Here is a 26,126-nt window from a genome sequence, read left to right on the forward strand (position 1 = left end):
TTTTGTCCTGATTGGTCCATTAAACGCTATTTTGCTCTACGGGTAGGATTTTCTAACGCACTCCGAAATTAAGTTTCATTCAATCCTGACCCGAGGATCTTCAACTGTCATTAATAAAGGTTACACATGAAAAACTTTGATGAATATTTTTGACATAATAATAAAAAAGTCAGACGAATGAAGTTCAACGCATTCATGTATCATGTGAATTATTACACCTTGCTATCACTCTTTATAAAAAATCGCAGATTACAACAAAACTGTTGTAAGTATTACACGGTAATGCCGCGCAATTCCTCGCACGTGCTCGTCATGCAAAGAACGAGGCAAAAAATTAAAGAAAAATCTGAAAAATATGCTAGCAATACAAACGTGTCACTACAGGTTAGTATTACATTGATAAACAATAATAAAAAATATAAAAAGTAAATATTAAAAAAAAAAAATTATAAGTAATTCAACGCATTTATAAATAAATTTATTTTTTGCAGATTCTAGGTAGTGGAGCTCGTGGAGCACCAAGATGCGTTTACTTAACGGCAGGTCACACTAGGTATATTTTTAATTGCGGAGAGGGAACGCAGAGGTTAGCGCATGAACATAAATACAAGTTAATAAAGCTAGAACACATATTTATAACATCAGCATCTTGGAATAACTTAGGTGGCATGCCAGGAATGCTCTTAACGATACAAGAAGCTGGAGTGCCAAAAGTTAATGTGCACAGTCCTAAAGGGACCATAGAGATATTTGATGCACTCAAGAGATTTGTAACGTTGCAAGCTCTGAAGGTTGAAGAAGCAACGTGCGACGAATCGGAGCCATACACGGATCCTGTAATGTCCGTATCATATGTTCCTATTACAAAATTAAGCGCGCAAGAGAGAGAGTCTATTAATATAGGAAAAGAAGTAGTCGATAATATTGATTATTATGACTACATGACTAATTCTAATGGCAAGCGAGTACTTGATAATACAATAGAGAAGGAGAGAAAAGCACAGAAGGTTGAAGAAAAGTATGGCCAAACGAAAATATCGAGCGTGATGTCCTACATCTGTAGATTGCACCCTCGAGCGGGCAAATTATCCTTGGAGAAGTGTGTGGAGAAGGGCGTGAAACCTGGTCCTTTGTTGGGTCAGCTCAAAGCAGGCCAAGATATTACTCTTCCTGATGGTACAGTCGTTTTGAGCAAAGACGTTTGCTCTCCAACAACGCCAGGTCCTATTTTCTTAAGTACGTTGACAAACGATTTTGAAACAATTTACAGACATTTATTTTTAACAACAAACTTTTAAATTTTATTTATGTACAGTTGTAGAATGTCCCTCGGAAGATTACTTAGACTCCTTTGTAAATCATCCTGCCTTTATGCAATATCAAGCAACCACGTCGGACGAAAGCGACACGCCGTATTGTATCATTCATTTCACACCTCGAAAGGTGATGGATGATCCTCGTTACATGGAATGGATGGGTAAATTTGATCGCAACACGCGTCACATAGTTGTGAACGAGGAAAATGAGTGTATAGGCACCGAAGCGATTCATAGGCATCAGCACAAACTTCATATGTTGCATTCTGAAATATTTCCCTTGTTAGACGAAAAATCCTTTCAGAAGAAAACATGGGTGAGATATTTGAGAAACATCAATAATTGGAAGTATCTAAGTATTTTTTTCATATATATATTGCAAGTACAAATTTTTCTTCTTTCAGGCGAACGATCCGCCCATCATACATCGTCCCAGAACACATCACACTATCCATTTACAACCAGAACTGAGATTCGATACAGAGAATGAAGTATCGTTGCATCCGGAGGAATATATAAATGAAGTTAACGAAATCGAAGGCTTTTCAGAAACGTTGCAAGATTTGCAAACGAACATCAGCGTTCAAAAGAAAAAACTATCTATTGGGAAGGAATATCCAAAGATTATTATGTTGGGTACCGGTTCTATGATTCCGAGTAAAGTCAGAAATACAAGTGGTATACTTTTACGAGTGGATAAAAATCACAGTATGTTACTAGACTGCGGTGAGGGCACATTTGGACAGATCGCGAAAATTTATGGAAAATACAAGATGGAAAACATAATGAAAACAATCAAGGTATGTTAATGCTTCTAATTTTTTTTATAATTTTGCAATGACGAGTTTTGTAATACTTGCATGAATTATGTTTCAGGCAGTGTATATATCACATCTGCATGCTGATCATCATATCGGATTGGTCGGTTTGCTAAAAGAAAGAGAAAAGATTACACAAGATCCTTTATATCTGTTCGCGCCGCCATTTATCGCTGCGTGGTTGCAATTATATCATAGGCGTTTCGAACCTATTTTGCATCAAATGACGCTGATTCCAAATAACGAGTTCTTCATGGACATACATAAACCAACAGAGCACAAATTCAGAGATATGTACAAAACGCTAAATGTACAAGCCGTGAGAACTGTATATGTCAAGCATTGTCCTCATTCTTATGGTATTTCTGTGACTCTGCATAATGGAAAGAAAATTGTATACAGGTATATATACATAATTTCTTTGAAATTTTTTCATACAGCATTAACTTCCAACTACACGCAATGAATCAGTGCTCTATTTTGTTCGAATTTAATTTTAAATGGATATATGGATATATGAATATGTATATATGTATATGAATATGTATATATATGAATATGTACATAAATGTATATATGTATATATATATATATATATATATATATATATATATATATATATATATGAATCATGATAATGTTATATTTTTTTAGTGGTGACACTATGCCTTGCGAGAATCTCGTGAAACTCGGTCAAGATTGCGATCTCCTAATTCACGAAGCGACAATGGAGGACGATTTATTGAATGAAGCGAAAATGAAATTTCATTCGACCACTTCGCAAGCTATACAGGCAGGTAAGCAGATGAGATCAAAGTTCACACTGTTAACGCATTTTAGTCAACGTTACTCGGTGATACCTCCCTTGCCCGACGATGGTTCTAAATTGAATAATGTAGGTATTGCTTATGATAATATGCACATAAGTCTGTCACAATTGCCGCTTTTGCCTTTGATGTATCCAACATTAAAAATAATGTTCATCAAACATTACGAGGATATAGAGGACCGAGCTGCTAGACGTCGAATGACAGCGAATTTATAATAAATACTTTATACGATAACACGTAAAAATTGTGACCATGATTCCACTTTTGTCTTACTGGTATCCGATATAGTTTTGCTGACTAAAAGTCAATATTTTTAACACATGTTTAATAAATATTGCAATAGAGCAATGGAGAAATTAAAATTAAAATTTTGTTACCTGCACTCTAATTTTTAACATATAAAATCTTCCAAACTGATATCTGTAACAAAAAAAAAATGATATCACTAGTTTATTTCTTGTAATATTTTTATGAAAAAGAAAATCGATTAGAGAAATCTGTCATATAGAAAATCTGTTACTAAAAATCTTTAGCACAATAGATGTAATAATGAGTCCTTTATATTGTTCTGTATATAGTCCTGTAATATATATATTTATATAATATCAGTTTTTGAAGATTGATCTGGTTGAATAAATAATTCAACTCAACCAAAATCCTGTTCGATAAAAAAATTTTTTATTATATTCTTTAATTTATTACATCCATTATTCTTAATGCGTTCTACCGTGAAAAAGTAATAAAAGAGATTGCTGCTTACATGAGTATATAAAGGAGTTGTGTGTGGTGTGTGTGTTTGTGTACATAGTCATCGTGATGGATCAAGACATATATATTTCATCGACACATCTTAATCAAAAAAGTGTAGAATGTTCACGGTTTTCACACATTTCGCGCCATAAATACGCGTAATGTATAAAGTTTGATAAAATTAAGTGGTGCGAGGCGCAGATAATATATTACGATTATAAAACAACAATGTTGAAGAGGCAAACGTATATTTACACGAGACTGATTTCAATGTCTTTCGAAATAATCTATCTGACATATCTATTCTCGTACCTCATACAATCCTATTCGATATAGTACTATATAGGAATTTCGTAAAACGTGTAAAACATATAACATCGGCGATCTTCCGCCAATTTGCTTATGGTTACGAAAAGTGAAGAAGATTAAATCTATCCTACTGCTAAAAACGCGTGATTCCCGTCGAAGTATATCGTTTTCAATAAACGTAAAAAAAAGCAAACGCGAATCTGTATGCTACTGCAAATCTTTCCATCACCAAGCCTTACTTTGGCCTTATTTAATATACGCGATAGGCTAGTAATAGGTGTGTGAAGCATGAAGAGAATTATAGCAAAACTCTTCCGTGTGCGTTTCATTAAATACGCTTTGCCTAACTTATGATCGTAACGGATGTATTTTATTAATATGGAAACTGTGAAATGTGAAATCGATATCGAACCGATTGGGCAGTGATCGCGAATATTGGTCGACTTGGTGGATTCAATACTCTTTCGAATGTGTCTCTTTAAGAATGATTAATCAATTCGCTTAGTAACTGGTAGTAAAAAAAAGTTATTACCACATTGCGAGCAGAAAGAAAAATCTATATATTTCCTCTTCTTTTTTCACATTAATATACTTTACATTATTATAAAATTTTCCTTATCACAGAACACATTAGTATAAAATAAAATATAATAACAATCATCAATTTTTAGTAAAATAAATAAAAATTATTTGTAATAAAAAAAATCAGAAAGACATTTATATAAAATCGAGCTCGCAATGTGGCAAGTTGTACTTATAATATACAGATATAAAAGTTTGTGTATTACATATAAAATAGACCCTAGATAATTATAAAAGTATTCAAGCCGGTCTTGGACTTTTGAGTTTACTTGGATAAATCGTTTATCGCGTCAGTCTTAAATATTATTGTAGATTGACAAAGCGTTTTATCGAGATCTGAAACAAGAAAATCGTACGTACAATACATTGTGAACTGTCTATATTGATTGCTCGACGCGGTATGCTCAATTAATTAAGTACGTCGCAGAGGAACTTAGCCCAAATTGCGAATCTCTTGCCACTGTTATGTCGAAGGGGTACGGAATATTGTGCGAGTTACGACCAAAGCTGAGGAGGCAGTGGAGTACAAATCTTGCTCGTTGCACGTTCTTTTACGTCATTATATAATATTGCCCGCATTTAAAACTCCCATTTCGTGGCGGACTCGTAGTCCGAATCGCCTAGACGCAGCGCGCCGTTTTTGCCCGCAGTGAGATATCGGCCGTCCACGCATTTGATGCAGATTCGTGACGGCTCGCGCAGCTCCAGGTAGAAACCGTCGGATGGCATGTCTGAATCTACGGTTACTCCCTCGCTATCCGCATGCCAGTACCTCCCGTTTTGTCCTATTTATTGTGATGAAATAAACGAATGATAAAATCAATTCAAGTAATCGTAATTGGAAGCAAGTGACGATACTTTATTCTTTTTCATGCTGAAATTAGTAGTCATTAATATAACGTTATTATATTTGACTTTATATATATGTATTTATTTATTTATGTATATATATGTATATATTTATTTATTTATTTTATTTAAAATTATTGAGAGAGACTGACACGTTAACATTTATATTATATTATGGAATATATATTTGAAATTTCCAAGAAAAATGATTAATTCAATTTAATTAACGTGGAAATTAATAAACTATGAAGAGAAAAAAGAATTACCTTTAAATCTAACCACGCCGCGCTCGCACCGTTCGACGCGTATCGTCTCGTAGACGGCCTTGTTGCACTCAAGCTTAGTACTGGCTGCGCTTTTGGGCCCGACGAAGCCCTGCTCGCATCGCAGCACCAGCACAGGCCGGTTCATCAGGTAGAAGTGGTACTTGGCAGCGTCAGAGTCGTTGCCGTTCAGCGAGTCGGCGTTCGCGTAGAGGTGACCGGATCGCTTGGTCGCCAGGAACTTGCCGTTGTTTGCGCGCAACGCGACGGTACCGTCGTTTGACTGCCACGCCAGATCGAAGAGTGCATTCGACGAACGCTTGTGATCGGACGCCTGGATACCACCGCCGGCTTCCAGGCTCCAGTAACGATCCTGCATCGTTCGTACGTACCATCGTTTCGTCACCCGATCGAACTCCAACTGGAATGTCTCGTGGCCGGAGATCTCGTCCTGATTGGCCGTCACATCGACGCCTGATTAAAATCGAGATATATCAAGCTTTGATTAATAATTCTTCCAAGTAAATAAATCCGTATTTTTTATAATTATAACGAGAACTTCGAATTAGCGAAGTCTTTAGAAATTACCTTGCTTCACGGAAACGTATCGCTGGTTCAACGCCGCGACGAATGACGCCTGCGGCAGAGATTCCTCTAAAGAGAAAAGCTCGTCGCGTGTAACAGTCGTTGATCTTGATTTTAGAACAGCCTTACTTCCAATCGGTGCTAAGTACGCGCCATGTATATCCCTGCGAGAGACATGGAAATGTTCAATTAATATCGTCTCGTTCAAGTGATTAATTTCATTTTATGCGCACAAGCAACCCAACAAAATGATTGCTAACATTAACATTAAGACTTGAGCTTTATCTACGTACCGAAGGGCCAAAAGACCGGCGTGAAATTCCGCAGCATACATACAGTCTCGCGTGCAAGCGTCCAACAGTTTGCCGTCACGTGCGAGGTATTTATTATTGCATGTATGCAGCGCATAATGACCGCCTTCAGATTTATTACGATCCTTGTGACTATCATCGTCACCCATGGTCGCTGGACGAAATTCTAATGTGAATAAAGTATCCTCGCCCCAGGGCACCGGTGCGTCTACGTGGATCTCATCTTGAGTGGCACTTAGATGTGCGAAACGTTTCCTTCCGGCCGATCGGAGATTCACCTAATCAATTAGTAAAATTAGTATTATCTTTCTTTTAATTTATATATATTATATATTAATTTTTCTTCAAATTATTATAATAATTTGATGAATATATATATATATAATTTGAAGAACTTAAAAATCATATTATATATATAAATTATATCAAATTTTTAAGTTTGTGAAATTATTGAAAAATATTTTTCCAGTGTTTTTCAATTATCCTCAAGTTAGTTGAAAGAGTTTAAAGAAGTATCCGTACAGTATACTATAGTTATAAAAGAACAAAGCGATGCCGCAACAAATTAAGACCATTTAATCAGTCGGTTGAGAAATTACAGTTATTAGCGAAGTTGTTATATACATATAACGCAACGACTAAATTACACAAACGATCCACGATTCCGTAAACGCTTTCTTTGCAAGACTTGAAAATGCAACAGGTATTTTTAAGATGTACCTGCGGTCTGGCGGCAAGATGTACGAGCCAGTATTCTGCCTCGCCCGGAGCCTTAGCGGTACACTTCAATTCATCTTGGCTCGAGCCTAAGAAATAGCCTCTCTGAATGTTCTTCAGCGCCCATCGTCCGCTACCTGAAATTTATCACGATTATCGTACATTGAGAGAATCGTCAAAATATATATACACACACATTTTACCATTTATTACCAAGCCTCAATTTTAAGATAAGTACCAGATATTTAGAATATAAACCATCGGATAAGTAGCGCAAAAGATAAAAAATAATTATTGTCATGTTCACGTTCAGTCATACTAAAAAATAATTTATATATTTTTAAATATATAATTATGATACAATGCAAAACTGATTCTAATATCGAAACATCCGTTAAGTCTGATAATATATAATCCTTAATTTAATAAAAGATAAATTAATAAGACAATTTTAGCAGATCATAAATAGTGGCTGATTCGTGAAAGCGATTGTAAAAGCTCATATGTACCATCAGAAGCGAGTTGTATTTGAAAAGCGCATCCTGGGTCCGATGACTCCTCGCTCTCGCATGTCACGTTACCAAACTGGTCGACCGCTAGGTATCGATCCAAGTGCGAGCGAAGGAGAACCTGATGCTCGCTGCCCTCCAGAGTCCATAATTGTTTCTTTTTCAAACTCGAACCATTGGCGTTGATCTTGAAACCGAATGTCTCCGCCGTTAGATATTTAAACTTTCCGTTTATCAATCCAACCTGAGAAAAATGATATCAATTATATTGTAATTCGTTAATTTTATTTCTACTAAATAATCATGGTTTAAAAAGTTTGTTAAATCTGTCAAATATAATTAAGAGCAATTTAAATAATAAGATATTTTTTTATCATTATAATCAACAATATATTAATTTGATTGATATACGCATAATGTGACAATTTCATGGTAAAATGCAAGAAATAATAAATTAGATATTGATGGACCAAGAGTTTTTGAACAACGTTGTTAGTGTATCCTCACGTAGCTTCGACAAATTAGACAGTTTATATTAAACTGATTTGTATTCAGTTAATTAGTACACATACTGTCCATCCTGATTTGTCGACACCATTCTCTGATCCTACATTCTCCGAACCGTTGCTCTGCATCGTACTGATGTAGCTGAACGAATTCGGTTACCAAAATCTGCTCAAAGTAGCTTCTCAATGTCTGAAACAAAGACACACGTTAATTAAATAATGTTCAATTAAATAAAAATGTTATTAAATACGTTTATCTCGAGTTGTACTCAAATATAATTATCTCTCAAGTATCGCGTATAATAAGTATAAAGAAAGAGAATTCTTAAGTTTATTACTACACTATAATAATGTGAAACTTTTAATTAAATCTCCAATCAGAAGAGACTCAAAGGATATTACAAGAACGACTCTCATCGATCTTAATTTAATGATATTTGATGCTAAAAGAATTCACGTGTGAAATAATGATTGTATACATTGATTATGTTGGATATATCTACTCTGATATTTTACGTATGCAATTAATTAAAGTGTAATTATTACACCAATTACATTCACTCCTTCCTTTTTAGATAAGCTTATAAATATCTTTCTGCAAACCGCTGTACATAATACTTTGAAATAATATATTGTATATATGTTATATTTTTTTTATTATGAAATAATATATATATTATATTTGTTATTCACGTTATATACGAGCGTTTTAAGTCACATTCAGCGAGGAAAGCACCGAGGCACAGGAGGCTTTATATGCGCCGATTGAGAAATCCGCCACTGCGCGTATTGATCCTCGAGAGAGAGAGAGAGAGAGAGAGAGAGAGAGAGAGAGAGAGAGAGTTTCATCCCAACACTATCGCCAGCAAACGTCTACTAACGCGAGACAAAACACCGCTATTATTTGCCGGATAAGCGGCTCCCTTTCGCGCTTCTCGCTTTATTTATACATCATCCCGCTGTGTGATTCCGTCCCGTTTCCACAATTTTATTTCTCGCTTTAATAATTCCAATTATACCAGTTATAATATCGAAAAATACATCCTCTGCGTGTCTCTTTTGCCACTATGATATATATTAATTTATCATAAAAATTATGAGAGAAGAAACTGTCTTTACGTGTTTGTTCTTCTATAAATTTTTATAATTCCTGTTTTCTGTAAATAAAAGAGTTTTTGACACTTTTTTAATCGATAAATTTAAATAAATTAATAAACTTAAATAATAATTTTAATAAATCGTAAATGGAAAACGTTTACTTTATATTAAAATTTATGAGAATTAAAATGCGAAAGATTTCGATCTTTAGATTGATGCTTATATTGTTTTAAATTATAGTTTACTTTGACATGATTAAAGGTTTATTTTAAAGGTTTTTTTAGCGGCTGCATTTTGCGCGTAAAGGATGTAATTTATTTATAACATCTTATATCACACAATGATGGGATAAATTTGCATATGCAAATTTGCTTGATTTTGTTGGAGTTGATATCTGGCCTATCATGTAGCTAATCAATCTTACACACGTCTCGAGAATCTCTCGTTTATCATATTCGGGATCGATTCCTTTTAAACGTGCCCATTAAATCGACATTCGCTAACAACATAATATAATTATAACAGTTAATTTAATCAGTCGAGTGAGACCTGCTCGCGCGAGAGGGTATCAATTTTTAATCACTACATCTTTATCTAAAGAAACGCAGAAAGGGATGATAGAGTTGTGTATGTGCGGAAACATTTATCCCCATTTCCGACAAATCTATATTTTTAATTCATAACTTACGATTAATTATAAGTTTTCTCTCTTTCTCTCCAATCGATTTGCATATATGACATCCTATATAGTCGCATCTACTGCAAGCGGTAGATAAATGTAAATGAGGCGTTCAACTTGATGCGGCGCGGCGTGTCATTGAACTGGTTATTCACACCAAATGCCTTGAATCAGGATGCTCCGAAGCAGGATTCTCGTTTCGCGATCGAAGTTTCTTAATCCATATCGAAATCATTTTATGAGATGCGCATAAAAGCGATGTTGCGCCACCGCTAAAAAACGGTACATGAATTAAAGCATTCCCACGTAACGCGTTCGTAAAACGTTACGTGCAGGAATAACAGAAGAAGAAGAAGAAGAAGAAGGGGTCCTTGAACTCGTGAAAGAAATTCCTTAGTCTTCAGGCACGCGTGAGCGCGATATTCAAGATATAGCATGGCTTGATGGGCAAGAAACACTGTTTATTCAATTTAATGAGCTTAATTAAACTGTAAAGTAAAATTCTGGTGTAAGATTTTCATTTAATATACTGAAGAATTATTTCATCTTGCAAATCGCTTGGAAAACTATGTGAGTTATGCTTGAAAATTGAGAGATAAAATTATTTGATTATATCACATAATAATAAATGTCTTTAATTTTTTTTTTTTAATTTGCTGTGTCTGCATTTCTATCATTAAAATATTTCTATTGCAATTTTACAATTCCTCTTAGTTGTTATATTATGTAATTTAACGCGAATGGAAAATAATTTCCATCTCTGGCATAAAAATTCAAACTGCAGAGGCGGATGGTGAAAGCAGACACATCGCTTTGTCAACACACAGGGATAGATAAAATCGCTCTTAAATTTTCCCGTCACGAACACGAACGGAAGTACTTTCAACGACAGCGAACAAGGACAACGATGCGTTAAAGCGCAAAGTTGACGCGATGACACGTTCAACTCACAGCTGATTCGATCAGGAAAATCGAGAGCTTTCTTCAAATCTCGTAACAATTAAATATTACTCCCTTAAAATTTATTAAGTATTATATAAAAAAAATTGTTTTAATAAGTTTTACTGAATTTACTTTTATAATTATAAATATCGCTCGTATATTTTGAAAGGGCAGATTAGGCTCGCGCGATTGCGTGATAAGACGGTAAATTAAATAGCCGCCGACAATAAAGAGATCTAAAAGTACAAGCACGCTGATCGGATTTAGAACGATAAATGTGGCACAAGCCTGCCATACTCGAACTTTGAGCGGCACTTTTACAAAGCCCAAACACGATCGTGCTGTGATGCAAGTATCGGTCCAAGAAAAGCCGTGAAAGGGTCTTTGGCCGAACTTGGTCATCGTCGAGGACACCGATACCATCATCTCGCTCGATTTACTCGATTATATCTCAGCTCGGTCTTTTGTTATGTCTCTTTTCGTATGTCTAAAAATGAAGAAACAAATGCATCTCTAATCGTGGATACATTTTTTCTTCATTTTCATGACACGTAATATTAGAATTCATTCAATATATGTTAATGTGTTTTAGTTCATTCGTGTATTTTTGAATGAAACTTGAAATGTGTAGAGAATCCTCTCACAGAGATGAGAATATCTTCCTGTTTAATTAATAAAGAATATATGAAAATTATAATCACATATACAAAAATTCTATTATAAACTAATATTGAAATATTGCGTTAGTTTTCTAGATATTAGAAATGCAGAAAATATTGATAAAAAATATATTTAAAAATAAATGCAAAAAAGAAAGTATAATAATTATATTCATCTGTAATAACGAAACAGCTTTTATGACTACAACTATATTAACTCTCTGGCCTGTTGAAAGAGGACTGCTATTCCATATCTGAACGCTTAATTAAACGTTTCTGCCTCCGAATCGCAGAACGACGTGGCTCGCGCCACGTTCTCGTTCCAAGTTATTGACACTAATTGGAGAAAATTCGCAGTGTTTACGCTCGAATATGAGCCGTAAGTGATTTACTTATGCTTCCGACGTGATTGCAGCGATAAAGTCACGCGAGCCTCTCTTTCTCTCTCTCTTCATTCGAGTTGGCAACGGAATCCGTTATGCGTCGGAAACGCGAGAGATTACTGTGAGATTTAAGGAAAAAAAAAAATAAATAAAGAAAGAAAGAAAACGCAACCGCAGGCAAGATCCGTATCACGCCATGTTCGACGCGGCATGTGATGCGAGGAACAACAAACGGTACATACAAACGTCCGGTACATAACATATACAACGCGAAACGATGTACCGGATGGTTCATTATATGTAATATACAAGATGTATCGTTGTTGAAATAAATATCATCCCGTGAAAATTGAGTATCGCGAATATTACACGAAAATATTCCTCCGGCCAGATGAGATGTCAAACGTCAATCCAAACGAGATGACGATAATTGTTAATTAAAACGAAACAGTATATAAATCGAAAGATTTAATCGCGTTAAATTATTATTGATTTAAAAAAAAAAGAAACAATAAAATGTGTCGCTTCTCTCTCGGGGAATTTTGATCGAGCTTTCGTGCGCGTTTGTTTCTTTCTTCTTAAAATTCCTTTGTGCAGAGTCGCTGAAAAGCCGCAGCTGCGACTGACACACGACGAAAAATCGCGGCAAGAAATCAGTGCAGCACATGCTACGATCGCGAAATTCATGCTCGCGTTTCTTGCGAGAGCGCACGTGCCTTATACTGTGTCCCTTTTTGTTATTAAATTACTTTCGACGGAATATCTGTCGCGAGAGATGAGAGATGCTCAAGAGTAGCTCGAGTGCATTATGAGATACTTATGTTATCGTAATGATCCAACGATAACGGTAACATTATTCTGACACAACTTCAATTTTCTCATAAACGTACAATCTTTTTTTCTCATTATATTAATATAATAACGTGCATGCACACACACAAACATATATATATATATAGATATTTTTTAAAATTCTTTTAACAGGGCAGAGAATTAATATAGTTGTAGTCATAAAAGCTGTCTCGTTGTTACTAGAGAGCCTCATTGAGGCTCTCTAGTTATTACAAATGAATATAATTATTATACTTTTTCGCATTTTTTGAAAATATATTTTTTATTAATATTTTCCACATTTCTAATATCTAGAAACTAAGGCAAAATATTTCAATGTTTATAATTGAATTTTTGTATGTGATTATACTTTTTATATTTTCTATCAATTATAAATAGAAAAATATTTTCATCTCTATGAGAGATTATTTATTTCTTTACTTATATATAATAATTCGCCAAATAAGTTTTTCCTTCATCAATTTATATCGATACCGCCACTTAAAATGAGAAGAAGCTTAAAAGTATCCTTATGTCCTAAGTATACATTAACAGATTGTTGACGTTATTCATTTATTTATATCATTATATAAACTCCTTATTTCAGATATATATATACTAGGTTCTTATCAATACAATACAGACTTGTTTTAGTCGATAACTGGACAAAGTTTCGCAATTAATTTATTATAAATACACATAAATTAAGAATTTAACTTTATGTGATCCTTATTTCTTCTTTGTTTAAAAAGTTTTTAATCGTGCAAAACACAAATAAAGCAAACCGAGAAACGCTTTTTCGTATTTATTTTACTTTCATAGTTCCATGAGAATTTTATTCTCCGTAAAAATTATTTTTAAATAGCAAATATAAAATATAAATAAAAAGAATCTTCCGCGGAAGACATTTACTCAGAAATGAAAAGAATGTGCGTGCGAATGTGAATGGATTTTACTCGCGATGTATGCATTTAGCTACCTACAAAGGACAGGATCTGTCAAGGATCTCTATAATAGCTTTCCCACGCACTTCAAATCATTAACGAAACCCCTGGGCATGCTTAATAATCTGTTAATGTATACTTAGAACATAAGGATACTTTTAAGCTTCTTCTCATTTTAAGTGGCGGTATCGATATAAATTGATGAAGGAAAAACTTATTTCGTCTGTTTAGTTCGTGGGATCGATCGATTAGGGCTTCTTAATTAGAAAACTTTACACGATCTAATCAATTTTAATAATTTCGAAGATAAAATAAACTATTATAAATATAATAATATAGATTCCAGATCAGTCTCAAATTTAAGTCTTATCAAAAGTCTATCGAATTGAAAAGGGGGAATTGTATAGAGAGAATAAAATATCTAAGAGAGAAAAAAAAATAAGTAAAGAAAAAAGATGCGATATAAGAAAAACCTCTAGAAACGTCAAATTTAGACGCAGAGAACTGATTCTCTGCCTCTTCCTGGTTATTTTCCTTCGGAATACCGAATGTGTCATACTCTGTGGCGCCCTTTCGTTTCGACCCGGGTCCGACCCCACCCAATAGACGGGCAAAACGAAGAGAGAAAAAAAAGAAAAGTAGCGTACACCACCGACCGATTACAGGATGACTCATTCGTTGCACTCGCGAGAACGCGGTGCTTCCGTACGAAATAAAAGGCACGCACTCCCCCGCTGCTGGTGGTGGTGATGCGTGTCTCTCACGCGAAGGTCGATAAAAATAGTTCGTATCTCCGAAATGAAGGCCATCATGCGTCGACAGCGAATTTTCACGCCGCGCGACGAAGCGCTGCCTCTCTCGAGAAGGGCTTCCCGGTCGGTCTCCATGGGAACTGCCCCGTGGTTTTGACCCCTTCAAGGTTGCACGAGCTCTCGCGAGGTCTTGCCAGACCTTGATCGCAGACACGTTCGTCTGTGTCTTGCAGGAGCCACAGGATACGACGACATTCGTACAAATGAATAAGCTGAGCTGTCATTAGTCGTCTGTCATTAAGGTGTACAATCTGTTGAGTCAGATTAACGATTAGTGTGTCGCTTTTTTTTTATAAATTCTATAGATATTATATATATAGAACGTAATCCAGAAAACGTTTAAATGTCTCCGTTATTTAAACGATTAGTCGAGAAGCGCTAAAACATCTCGACATTAAAAAAACGCGAATAAAAAACTTTCAATTTACTTCGAACAGATGTGTGATTTAAAGCTTATTTTTTTATCCACTTGGGGATTTTTTGCTTAATAAAAATGTGGAGGGAGACCAATAATCTACAAAAGTTACCGGCAATTAAAATTAAATTAGAGAAAGAGAGCAAATAATAGTTTGTCTTATTCTTCGTTTAATTTCGAACAGATTCAAGATTCACGTGTAAATGTATGAGTGAAGAAGGAAGCACGTCTTGGAGACTTGGACTGGCTCGTCGAGTATGTAACCACTCGAATTTTACATAGCTACACCGGTCGCTTTTGTCCTCGTCGCACCCTCGTGCGCCCTTTCTCGTCAAGAGAGGTGTTGAACCTTTCACCTACTATACGTAATTTTAGCTCGAGTACTTCGCGTATGTAAAGAGAGCGAAAAATATTGCGCGATGCCCTCTAAAAGACTTTCCAGAGATATCTAAAAGACGCCCACCTCTCCCTCTAGCAACACATATGTCTAAACGACCTAAACTTCCTGGATCTCTGGATAGTCTAGGATATTGCGTTGTTGTTTTGGGTGGCTCCGGTGTTGTGCGCAGGATGTTCGGAGAAGGACGAACGTTATCCGAAACCGGAATTCGCGACGTCGGGTTCCGCCGATAAGCAGGGGATAAGAAGACAGGAAGCTGAGGCCGGCTTCTCCTTACCTCTCTCTCCTTCTTTCTCCGCGAACAAGTCCTGCTTCCCTCGATCGTTGGCTCCCTAAGCGGGTCCGGTCGAGCGTATATCGATGGCACACACGCGCGCGCGTCTCGTCCCGGCTCGACAGGATTCGATCCGATTCGGCCGCGCCTCGGTGCTTTCGCCCAATTGCGCGTAAAAAGTCGCGAGAAAAAAAGGACCCGACGTACGGAAGAGAGGACGGTCACACAAGAGGCGAGATAGAATGACGGACGGGACGGCGGAGCAGCGATCGGAAGGAAAGAGCCAGCGCACGCGAGATGAGCGAGGAACGCACGAATCGACGCTCGTGACGCTACTGAAGAGTCTGAGGCCCGTCGAACAACGTCGACCGCTCCTAGCTAGAGCCAGCCAGGCCCCGTCGCGGCGACGCGGGAGCGTGCGAGGGTGGGGGTTGATGCCTGCGTCTCTCTCTCTCTCTCTCTCTCTCTCTCTCTCTCTCTCTCTCTCTCTCTTTCTCCTCTCTAGCGATGGCGATGACACCCTCGTGCAGAGATCGATATATAGGAAAACGATTTATAATTTTACAATTTCGATTTTAATCTTTTTCTGTAGCAAAGCGATCGAAAAAAAAAAATTTTACTGACAGAGAACTAGTCCTAAAGTATAGGACTCTTATCCCAGATAGCACCATGTTCAAAATTGGAGCATAAGACATCTTTAAGAAGTCTTACGATATGATATATCCAAAAGACATCTTAAAAATATCTTAAAGATGTCGATTATGCGTCGATTTTGGACATGATGCTGTCTGGGATGTTATGTATATGTATATTTACAAGTAATGCATATAATATATATATATTATGTATATATTAAAATATATATTATATACATATAAAATCTTTTTATCTTAACAAGTACCTGTTCAAATAATTTGAAGGGATCAGGCATCAACCTCCCGCGAACAAGTGGCATACTTGTTCGATAGGCACGAGTGAAGCAAAACCGGTCTGGGTCCATCGCTCACAGCTGACTCGGCACGAGACAAAAGACAGAGAGAGATAGAGAGAGAGAGAGAGAGTCACGTGCAAGAGGAGAGGAGAAAGAGAGAAACGGAGAATGATAGGGTGCACGAGATGGGTAAACTAAGTTATTGTATAGGGGCGGTGAACCTCATCTGTGTTTTTCGCGTTGCCAGTCGTCGCGATCTAGCGATAATAATTTCGCGCTATTTTCGCGCACGAGTCCGCATCATTCGGGGAATCGATCCGAGAAGCGAGCAAACGAGATGCAACGAGGACCTTTTTTGATCGAGAGACATAGTCGCATATATTACGACAAATATTAATTATATCATTACATACAGGAGTAATGTAATTTTTATTACAGAAGTTCGATTAAGTCATTTAAAAAAACCTGGCGTGACAATAATTATAATTAAAATATATAAAGATGTCAAAAAAGAGAGAGAGAGAGAGACTAAATTATTTGATGACATGATATAAAATCGAGATCATTCAAAAATCATTCATATAGAAGCTAAATATATGTCAAACCGCAAATATTTTATATATTAATATTTTTCTCGAAAACAAAATTTTGTACGAAAAATATTATTTTGTTTCACTTATTTTTTTACGAGAAAGAGTTCTCCTTGCTATCACGATTTTGATTCATAATTATATCATATATATATAATTATATATAATTATGAATATGTTGTAGCATCAATTGTGATATAATTATACTATACATTATATTATTACAACAAAATTATAATTATAATAAAAAATTTAATTATAAAACTATAATAATAAAATAATTATGCTCTCTCATTAGTGCAATATATCAATACGCATAATTAAAAATTTTTAACGAAAAATCTTGTTTCTTGTCGTAATAAATGAGCACAGCATTTCTATAAATATTTTATGCTGACTAGATCCATTTAATCTCTTTCTCTCTCTTCGATTTCTAAGGAAAGCTTCGCACTCATTTAAGCGCAGAGTTTCAATCTCGTCTAAAGCCATCATCCTTTCTTCTCTCTATTGCTTTATTCTTCCCTGACAGTGAAAACACTCTTGTACAGTCAGATTTTTTTTTAAATTTCAGGCTGGCTATTCTCACCGCTGCAAAAATCTCTGCTGGTGAAGAGATAGCAAGCCCGTAGAAATCTTACCGAGTTAAATTGCCGGATACTTAATCAATTTTGCGATCTCTTACTTGTAATGCAATTTCTCGCCAGGTGGAATCCGACAGATCGTGCAATCATGATGCCTTTCGCAAATGGGCTCAAACTCGACTGAAATAGGTATCCCGGTGTCAATGGTGTCCGATGAATCTATCTACGGTATCGCATCTACAGCTTCCTAAGTGGTGACGAGGAGAAGGAGACGAGGAAATCTGAAAGCAGGTTGAATCTGTTTAGATCTGTATAATCGGGTCTCTCAGGACCGATCCATGCAAATCTCCCTGCTAACTATCTCTAGATTGATGAGATTAACTAAATCAAGGTTTGACCTGACTCGGGTAATACTTGCCTAATAAGCGCGCCTGTTTCCAATTAAAGCACGCGAGAGATATATCGTATATCACTCGCGATAATGATGAAGAAATCTAAATTAACGGTTCTTTTTCCCTCTGTATTTCCTGATATTAATTTACGAGTAAAAGAAAAATTCAGAAAATTTTATACTACTCATCGAGTTACAAGATTACAACTCTGAGTTAATTGATTGTAATATTAAATATTATTATAAAATGCGCGTGTGTTATACTAAAACTTTGTTAATTTTATATTGTCAATATTATATAAAGATTATAGTGTTATCAAATAACGCTTACATATAAATAATATTTAAGACGCACGTATTATATTATAAATTTTTTTTTTTTTTTAATTAAATAGCGCTAGATATCGCTCATTAACCCCGTCGAATTTTTTGTTTTTAAGATTCAATCAACGTTATATCATCAAGGGATTACATCAATGACAACTCGGGGTTCCGTTACGAGTTTCGCATGGAGCACAATCGTTCGGCCTGAGCGACCCATTAAAAAAGCCCTAATTAGTCGAATAACTACTACTTAATTCGATTTGGCTCGGGGAGCCAGAGACTTTTTCGAGCGTGTCTAACGAGAACTTCTCGTCCGGGATCGTTCGCTTTCCGGAAACATGCAGTCTTTTTCAGTGAGAAGACGTCCCTCTTTTCTTCACTCGTATCTGTCAATATGTAAAAATCCATCATATTTTGTTTCTTTCAATTTCTCAGTCATATTCTAGATTCTAGAGTGATTATGTATGTGTGTGTGAGAAGACATCAATGTTATATGTTTTGTTTGCCAAATCGCTTTAAGTTTCATCATCATGCAAGCTCGATAAGCCTTAATTATAATTAAAAATTACTAAGCAAATATTTGTCGCAATCAATTCGATAAATGAAAATCAAGATCACTTTCGTTCGCAATTATTCACAATGCACATCATCATGCAATATAGCTTATTCTGTGTCCATCATAACACATACATATGCTTGTTCAACACAATTCGCAATTGCTATCAAAGCTATTGAATGCATCTTAGGTAATGTTTTAGTATTATATTCATTACACAAGTTCAACACACATGATTACCTAGAAATCTTACCTTGCAATGCAATCAATGAGCTTGGAGAATTGAGTCCGGAGATTTCCCCAATAACAATACAATACACTGTTAGCATAATTTATGCTTGAACTCCGAGCAAAGGATGCACTAAGTATGCAATATGGAGCTATTGTTTCGTAATAAAATTAAAAAAATGATCTCTTGCAATAACAAGAAGCGTCTTTATACTACATTCAATTTTAGTAACGATGGCAGTTGACCTTTCCTCAGAATTACTTAACAAAGCCTTTTTGTCATTATAAATAGATCTTGTTATTTATGTGACGAGATATATTCTCTCAATTCGCACGTTTAATTTGCATTTTCGTAGATATAAAAAAAAATGATAATTATTACATTGATTTTTGGGAGAAACTCTCTTCGCAAACTTTCTTTCACACAATGAACAGCATGATAATTTCTTAATTCTGTGACTACAATAATTGAACGCGTGAAGATGCCACACCCTACGCACGTACTTCGATTTTCTTGCAGCATCTTTCTCACACCCGAAATCCCGGAAAGCGCAACATCAATCTTCTCTCTTTTCCCTTAATGTCTCAATATCTTTGATAGAGTTAACTTTCTTGTCACAATCATATAAAATATTTGTCACTAAAATTTTTAATTAAAAAATAAAAATAATTTGAAGAAAATTTAAATTGTCAGATATGTATAATTATTATTTACGACAATATATGAGTCAATATAAAAGAATTTAAGACATAGATAATATAATAATTAATTAAATAGCGTATTAATAAAATTAATTAAATATTTCAAAAATCAATCTAAAAATTACTTCATAAAATTATTTTAACCATTATTATGAATCAAAAAAATAATAAGTAAATTCTGCATACAGAGACAAATCATATCTATACAAGATATTTCCACATTAGGGATACATTCATTTAAAAAATGACAAAATCATCAGTGTGGATCGCTGTTCCACATTTTAATTCAGATGACAAAAGATATATTCATGAGGCTGCGATTGATTTTTCACTTTCTGCGAATTATCAATATTGTGCTTCGCATTTCTGTTGCGTCTTGACTCTGTACGCAAACGCCGTTCTCGCGTCGCTGACGGGTGCGAGCTAGTCCCAGCCGGGTTCGCTGACCGGCTAGCGCGGCGGATGGCAGAGGGAACGCGCCACGAGAAAGCCCGCGAAGAGAGTAGACCGTGACCGTGGCCGTGACCATGACCGTGGCCGAGTTGTTGCAATCGCGATATAGCATCGCTACCAGCAACGACATAGCCACGACATGGACGTTACCGAAAAAGTATATAAATTTACACATAATAAATATATACTTATATACGCTTGAATTATGATTCTCCAGGGAAACGAGAATCACAAAAGATATATATATATATATATATATATATATATATATATATATACCTAATATAAGTATATATCTTTACACAGATAGATACATATACAGGAATGTATAACTTAAATGTGAAATAAAATATTTGTTAACTGGCGGTACATTATATATGAATAAAAGTATGTTTAATTTAATAATTTTTTTTGTACTGTCATTAGCAGTTTATATCGGATTTCAGATTGGCATGAACGATTTGCTTTTGTAAAATAAAGAAAAGTATAATTTTTTTCTCCATATATTTTTTAATTAATTAATTAATTTTTTATTTTTTAATCGTTTTTTTAGAGACATTTATTTATGTTACGTTCATGCTATTGTGAAAACCAAGTAACGTGTAAAACAAATGCCTGATGTAAACCTAATTCTAACATAATATATAATTTGATATCAACAATTCCAATTCGTTTAAAATATTGAAAGATATTTATAATGTAATAACGATTGATATAAAACGTCATTGTTCGATTTTGACAATATATCTCGACATTCATAAATTTTTCATTAGTTTATCTAAGGATAAAAATAAATTTACGTAAAATAATTAAGCGTAATGTCGGATTAAGAGAGGCAAAGAGAATATTGACATAGGTTGTATATTTGCTATACAATAATCGCATTCGCCGCATACAATATATATATATATATATATATATATATATATATATATATTGCGTCACATAATACAAATGAATACGCGTGATATACAAAGTACGATGAAGTACACATAAATCCTAAGTTTAATTAATCCCAGACAACTCTAGAAGACTTTCTTTTTTTCTTTTTCTCTATCTCTCCCCCATCACTTAGGAGGTACGAATGAATGTACAAAGAGCGATAAAAAAAAACTAAGGATCCACTTCTATTCGACGATAAAAAAATTGCTATTGGAGCTAAGAGGTCACAATCGTAACGACTATGTCGTGTGTGTAGTGGAAAAATATGTTTTGGATGAAAAATGCGCGAAATGTGATTCTATTTTATCTGCACAAATATGTATGTATCAATATATATTTTGTATAACTTTTCAATGAAGTAACTATTCTCAATCTATTTGTTTCTCTCATGAAGCTCGTAGTAAAGGTACAAAATGTCTATACTAATATATATTCTTCTCTTTGTCATCGCTCATTATCGTACAAATACGTGGCATTCCTAGTCTACACGATTGATCGGTACGATTATCGGAAAAACACCACAGGCTCTAACACAATATGGTTATACAAATATACAAATTTTGTTTTTACACATTGATTAATTATTGATTGTGTGCGCGTTTCTAGAGTGATTAGGGCTTTTCAATGATTCTAGTTATTTGTGTGATAAATGCATTTGCTACGTTCTATGAAGAACATGGTTGTCGGAACTTTCAATTTGCACATATTGCAGGATTTATTATTATTCTCGATAATAATCCTCGTGAGAATCATATCTGTAAGATACTTGGTTGAGCCAATAACTAAATCAATATATATTCTTGCCGATTACATGGCAATATATAGGAATAATTATATCACAAACTAAAGATGTAAATTATAGTATCATCTTATCATATCAGCATTATACGATCGAAAATTGACTGCGACTATTTATGGCACTACCTATCGAGGTTTTTTTTTTTTATATCTTTGACCAAATAAGGCAATTTCATATATATACTATATGTAAATAGAAAAAAATATTAAAAAAAAAATCTTTGATACAAATTATATAAAGCTATTAAAAGTCATCAATGAAGAGAAATTTTTTTTTTATATCTCAATATAAATAATAATATTGCCATAATTATAAGCAAAAATTTGTGTCATCTGTTTTACAAAATGATAGAATTTGTTTTATTTGTGAGATCAGTAATTGATTAAAATTAATTAGATTATAATATATTATGCAATTAAATATAATTTACTTTTCAATGCAATATTCAAAATTTATTATGAACATAATATGATTTTTTAGAAATATTCTGAATATTTAGAAACATTGTAGCTATTCTCTTTTTGTAACCTTTCTTTCAATCAGTTTTTTAGTTAATAGATATTTAACATATAATTTTGTATAACACTATATAGAATGTTAAATATGTGACAAATACGTAATAATCGAGCAAACTCTGAGCACTGTCCGAAAACCATGTAGTACAAATATTATCTAAATATTTTGGAGCTTTCTCTTAATTAATATTATACATATATAGTGGATCAATTGTTGGCTTTAACATTCACTATAAATTTCACTCGTGCATCTAATACTCATCATTCCTGGAAACACTGGTTTGTCACGTCGTGCATCGCTTAAGTCATTACTACTGGTGTCTGCTTGTACTAGTGACTAAAGATTATGTGTACGTATACTTTGCAATTCTTGTATGAATACTACTTCTATGATTGAATATTCAATCAATTACAAAGAAAACTCTTAATAAATATTGATTATATTCTCTCTCTTCTGTTACTCAAAATATATTATTAATTTTTATGGCAACGCCGAGACCACAACTAAAGAACATTATATAAATCATTCATCCAAGTCTGTGTTTTGGCATTTCAATGTTCTTAATTATTACTTGCAAAGTGTGATAAGGCTAGGAATTGTAAATTATCGTCTTCCTGACGTCTTCTCTTGTATCGAAACAGGATAAAAGACGATTTATTCCTTCCAATCCTTCTTGATTTCGAACGCCCATTCCCACTTGAGATGTTCATGCTTGTCATCATCCGTGAAGAGAGAACTGACGCTGTAAGATCCTCGTGCTACGACTCCGGATGGCGCATCCTCGGGTGGAGTGGTATAAGATTGAAGCTCCGTTTTAGGAGGATATGAGCCTACCATATGTGTCATCTTGTCAACTGAAACAACAGATTGTAGATGTAAAATCTGTTCAACCATGAATCTGTTCAATTTATGCTTCGCATAAAGATTGTTGTATCTTCTATTTACCTGTAACTCCTAATTTGCATTTGAAAAGCATTAACAAGAAATTGAATTTATAATAATTAAAAATATTCAAAGTGTTGGATTAAACACAAAATAATAAAAAGTAAAAACATACCAGGCATACCAAGACGATACGTCTTCTGAATATATTTCAATCCATGCACAATCTCACGCTGTACAATAAAATCGATTCTGATTCTGTAGCTTACGCCCTCCTTGATGACAAATGTCTGTTTTTTCAATTGTGCTAAATCACCAGTCAAGTCTAGCTCCATATCTGGTCGATTGGCGACGCACAGCGCCAATTTCTTTACTATTACTTTTCTAGAATCATTGGGCTCTAAAAAAAGCATGCATACTATTTCATGGATGTTACTATTTCAAATGTATACAAAATAGTGAGTTATTTTTTTCTCTGCATTTTTAAAAATGAGATTGCTGTACGGTTATAATTTTTATGAACAAATAGGGATAAGTAAAAAGATATATTTTAATATTTTATAAACACACAACTATTGTGATATAAATATAACAAATTATTTATATCAAATTTGCAAAAAATCATGGGGGATCAGATCTTCATGGAATACAGACACTTTATGTGTTAAAATAATTAGAATAAAGAAACTCACCCACTACGATACCACCAGCCTTCGCTTCTCCCAGAAGCGTCTCCTTATACTTGCGTAAACTTTCATCCTCTTTGTCCGCCTCCAGGATCTGTTCGATACTCTTCTCCGGTGGAGGCTTATAATCAGATTCCAATTCCTCCTCCAACGCATCTACATGATCACCCGTAGGGTCAGACATCTCTATGTTCAAACCGGGAAAGATATATGTATATATATAAATATATATATCTTATATAAACAAACTTATATATAAGAGAAAAAGAAAGAAAAAAAAAAAAAAAAAACGCGATACAGAATTTTCTCTCGTTAGCGAAAATTCTCGAGAATTCGGCAAAGCGACGCGATGGAAAAGCGCGCAAGTATCGTGTATATCGGCCAGAATATTTTTAGAAAGTTCTGAGAGATCGATCAGCCAGCCGCGCGTAATGACAGAAACTAATGAGAGATCCTTTACTTTAATCGGTCGGACTCTCTCTCTCTCTCTCATCTGCACCTTCTCGCACCTCAGAGTGAAATACAAAAGTACAATTGAATCGATCGAGATATCCTCACATATATATCATAATCTATTTATTTTAATTACATCTGTCTTGCATTTTTCTTATTTATAAAATGTGATAAAATCTTCGCGAGTCCCCCTCCCCTTTTTTTCCGAGATGAAAGCAGACGAATATAAAGTATATAAAAAGAAACCAATGAAAGCTCGTTTGCTTACTAGGGGGTAATACGTGTGTTTCTGCTCGCTTCTTTTTTTTATACTTCTCTTCGGTATCCTATTATCTTTTCTCACCAATTATAGCTGAATGAACTCGGCGAAATTTTGCCGGCTTCGATGTTTACCTGCTCGTCGATCGTACGATTTATTTCAGATAGAAAGCACAGAGCACGTTTGGGTTAAGATTTGCGAGACAATATTATACCTCGCAGAAGAAAAAAAAAAAAAAAAGCGTCGTACAGACTCCTTTCGCTTAAACTCTCCGGTTTCGCTGGAGAAGACGCGGGGGACTCGCGATGGTACTCGCGTTTATATAGGCTATTCGCACTCTCGAAAACACTCACCGTGTCGCTCTCGGGGATGTGTTGACAGGAGACGGCTTGCGCGACGATACGAGACGATAAGGGACGGTCCTCGCGTCCGCGAAAAATACGCACCGAATTATCGGCAGATCGCTTAATCTCGTTTCTCTCTTTACACCCCTCCGCTTCGTGCCTCGCCGAGCGGAAGACATAGACAACATGGCGGCTCGTTCAAAAGGGCGGGTACTTGCTGCGACCGCGAATCAGCTCGCTCGAGTGGAGGTTAGGCGAGCGAGCTCCAAGTTTGACGTATGACGTTAAACACGTGTTTTGTCGACTAATATAGCGAGATCGCCGTGATTTGTCAGATCAGACAGACGTATAAAGAGATTCTTTATGCGGAAATGCGCTAAAAATGCGACGAATGATTCTAGGGTTTCTCTTTGAGAATATTCGTATCGATTCTCATATTTGTCTTTCTTTTATTGGCATACTTTTTTTTACGCCTTTTCGCGTTATTTTATAATAAAAATTAGTGGCTAATTTTACGATTATTTGACATCGAAGTTCTCTTTAGATTTCAGATTTATTCTAATTCTGATAAAATAAATTTCTGAAAATGAAAAATTATGACTGAATTATTTCATTTTTTAAGTTATTATGTATTTTGCATAAACATGTCTAAATGAAAAATTGATTTTTTGAGAATATATTCTAGTAGATATTCTATCTTCTATATA

At 34.9% G+C, this 26,126-nt stretch overlaps 3 protein-coding genes across 9 annotated transcripts; 1 reads left to right on the top strand and 2 right to left on the bottom strand.

Annotated features, from left to right (window-relative positions):
• The first annotated feature begins 45 nt into the window (after window positions 1-45).
• On the top strand, window positions 46-4,216 carry Rnasez (ribonuclease Z). 2 transcript variants are annotated; one of them, XM_083045539.1, is made up of 6 exons: window positions 46-384; window positions 492-1,236; window positions 1,316-1,632; window positions 1,721-2,116; window positions 2,193-2,536; window positions 2,789-4,216. In XM_083045539.1, the coding sequence occupies exons 1-6, from the start codon at window positions 178-180 to the stop codon at window positions 3,177-3,179; spliced, it is 2,400 nt and encodes a 799-aa protein (XP_082901665.1). In that variant the 5' UTR covers window positions 46-177; the 3' UTR covers window positions 3,180-4,216. The 2 variants fall into 2 exon arrangements, with proteins under 2 accessions (XP_082901665.1, XP_082901666.1); XM_083045540.1 differs by lacking the exon at window positions 46-384 and having other exon boundaries at window positions 492-586; window positions 664-1,236.
• On the bottom strand, window positions 3,626-19,416 carry Singed (fascin domain-containing protein singed). 4 transcript variants are annotated; one of them, XM_083045549.1, is made up of 9 exons: window positions 18,850-19,416; window positions 17,986-18,165; window positions 8,412-8,535; window positions 7,840-8,083; window positions 7,334-7,467; window positions 6,596-6,891; window positions 6,306-6,466; window positions 5,721-6,191; window positions 3,626-5,390 (listed from the first exon to the last, which is right to left on the bottom strand). In XM_083045549.1, exons 3-9 carry the CDS (start codon window positions 8,472-8,474, stop codon window positions 5,185-5,187), a joined length of 1,575 nt encoding a protein of 524 aa, XP_082901675.1. In that variant the 5' UTR covers window positions 8,475-8,535; window positions 17,986-18,165; window positions 18,850-19,416; the 3' UTR covers window positions 3,626-5,184. The 4 variants fall into 4 exon arrangements, with proteins under 4 accessions (XP_082901675.1, XP_082901674.1, XP_082901673.1 ...); XM_083045548.1 differs by having other exon boundaries at window positions 18,847-19,416; XM_083045547.1 differs by lacking the exon at window positions 18,850-19,416 and having other exon boundaries at window positions 17,986-18,509.
• Window positions 19,417-21,383: 1,967 nt separating this feature from the next.
• Window positions 21,384-25,837, bottom strand: LOC145940419 (rho GDP-dissociation inhibitor 1-like). Of its 3 annotated transcripts, none has more exons than XM_083045550.1 (4): window positions 25,429-25,837; window positions 24,370-24,549; window positions 23,853-24,095; window positions 21,384-23,649 (listed from the first exon to the last, which is right to left on the bottom strand). In XM_083045550.1, exons 2-4 carry the CDS (start codon window positions 24,545-24,547, stop codon window positions 23,450-23,452), a joined length of 621 nt encoding a protein of 206 aa, XP_082901676.1. In that variant the 5' UTR covers window positions 24,548-24,549; window positions 25,429-25,837; the 3' UTR covers window positions 21,384-23,449. The 3 variants fall into 3 exon arrangements, with proteins under 3 accessions (XP_082901676.1, XP_082901679.1, XP_082901678.1); XM_083045553.1 differs by having other exon boundaries at window positions 23,853-24,077; window positions 25,429-25,749; XM_083045552.1 differs by lacking the exon at window positions 25,429-25,837 and adding an exon at window positions 25,085-25,283.
• Window positions 25,838-26,126: the final 289 nt, after the last annotated feature.

Source organism: Prenolepis imparis, unplaced genomic scaffold (genome assembly GCF_030444845.1).
Source record: "Prenolepis imparis isolate NDT839.2.m4 unplaced genomic scaffold, iyPreImpa1.0 SCAF_9, whole genome shotgun sequence".
Classification (NCBI taxonomy): Eukaryota; Metazoa; Arthropoda; class Insecta; order Hymenoptera; family Formicidae; genus Prenolepis; species Prenolepis imparis.

Bases quoted from the DNA above. Each gene is read 5' to 3' on its own strand.
- Rnasez (XM_083045539.1), top strand. From the start codon at position 178: ATGAAGTTCAACGCATTCATGTATCATGTGAATTATTACACCTTGCTA. The intron at 1,633-1,720 runs GTGAGATATTTG...TTCTTCTTTCAG, and splicing joins CCTTTCAGAAGAAAACATGG to GCGAACGATCCGCCCATCAT. The intron at 2,537-2,788 runs GTATATATACAT...ATATTTTTTTAG, and splicing joins GGAAAGAAAATTGTATACAG to TGGTGACACTATGCCTTGCG.
- Singed (XM_083045549.1), bottom strand. From the start codon at position 8,474: ATGCAGAGCAACGGTTCGGAGAATGTAGGATCAGAGAATGGTGTCGAC. The intron at 7,468-7,839 runs GTACATATGAGC...GATAAATTTCAG, and splicing joins AATACAACTCGCTTCTGATG to GTAGCGGACGATGGGCGCTG. The intron at 6,192-6,305 runs GTAATTTCTAAA...GATTTTAATCAG, and splicing joins ATACGTTTCCGTGAAGCAAG to GCGTCGATGTGACGGCCAAT.
- LOC145940419 (XM_083045550.1), bottom strand. From the start codon at position 24,547: ATGTCTGACCCTACGGGTGATCATGTAGATGCGTTGGAGGAGGAATTG. The intron at 24,096-24,369 runs GTGAGTTTCTTT...TCCATGAAATAG, and splicing joins GGCTGGTGGTATCGTAGTGG to TATGCATGCTTTTTTTAGAG. The intron at 23,650-23,852 runs GTATGTTTTTAC...CTGTTGTTTCAG, and splicing joins GTATCGTCTTGGTATGCCTG to TTGACAAGATGACACATATG.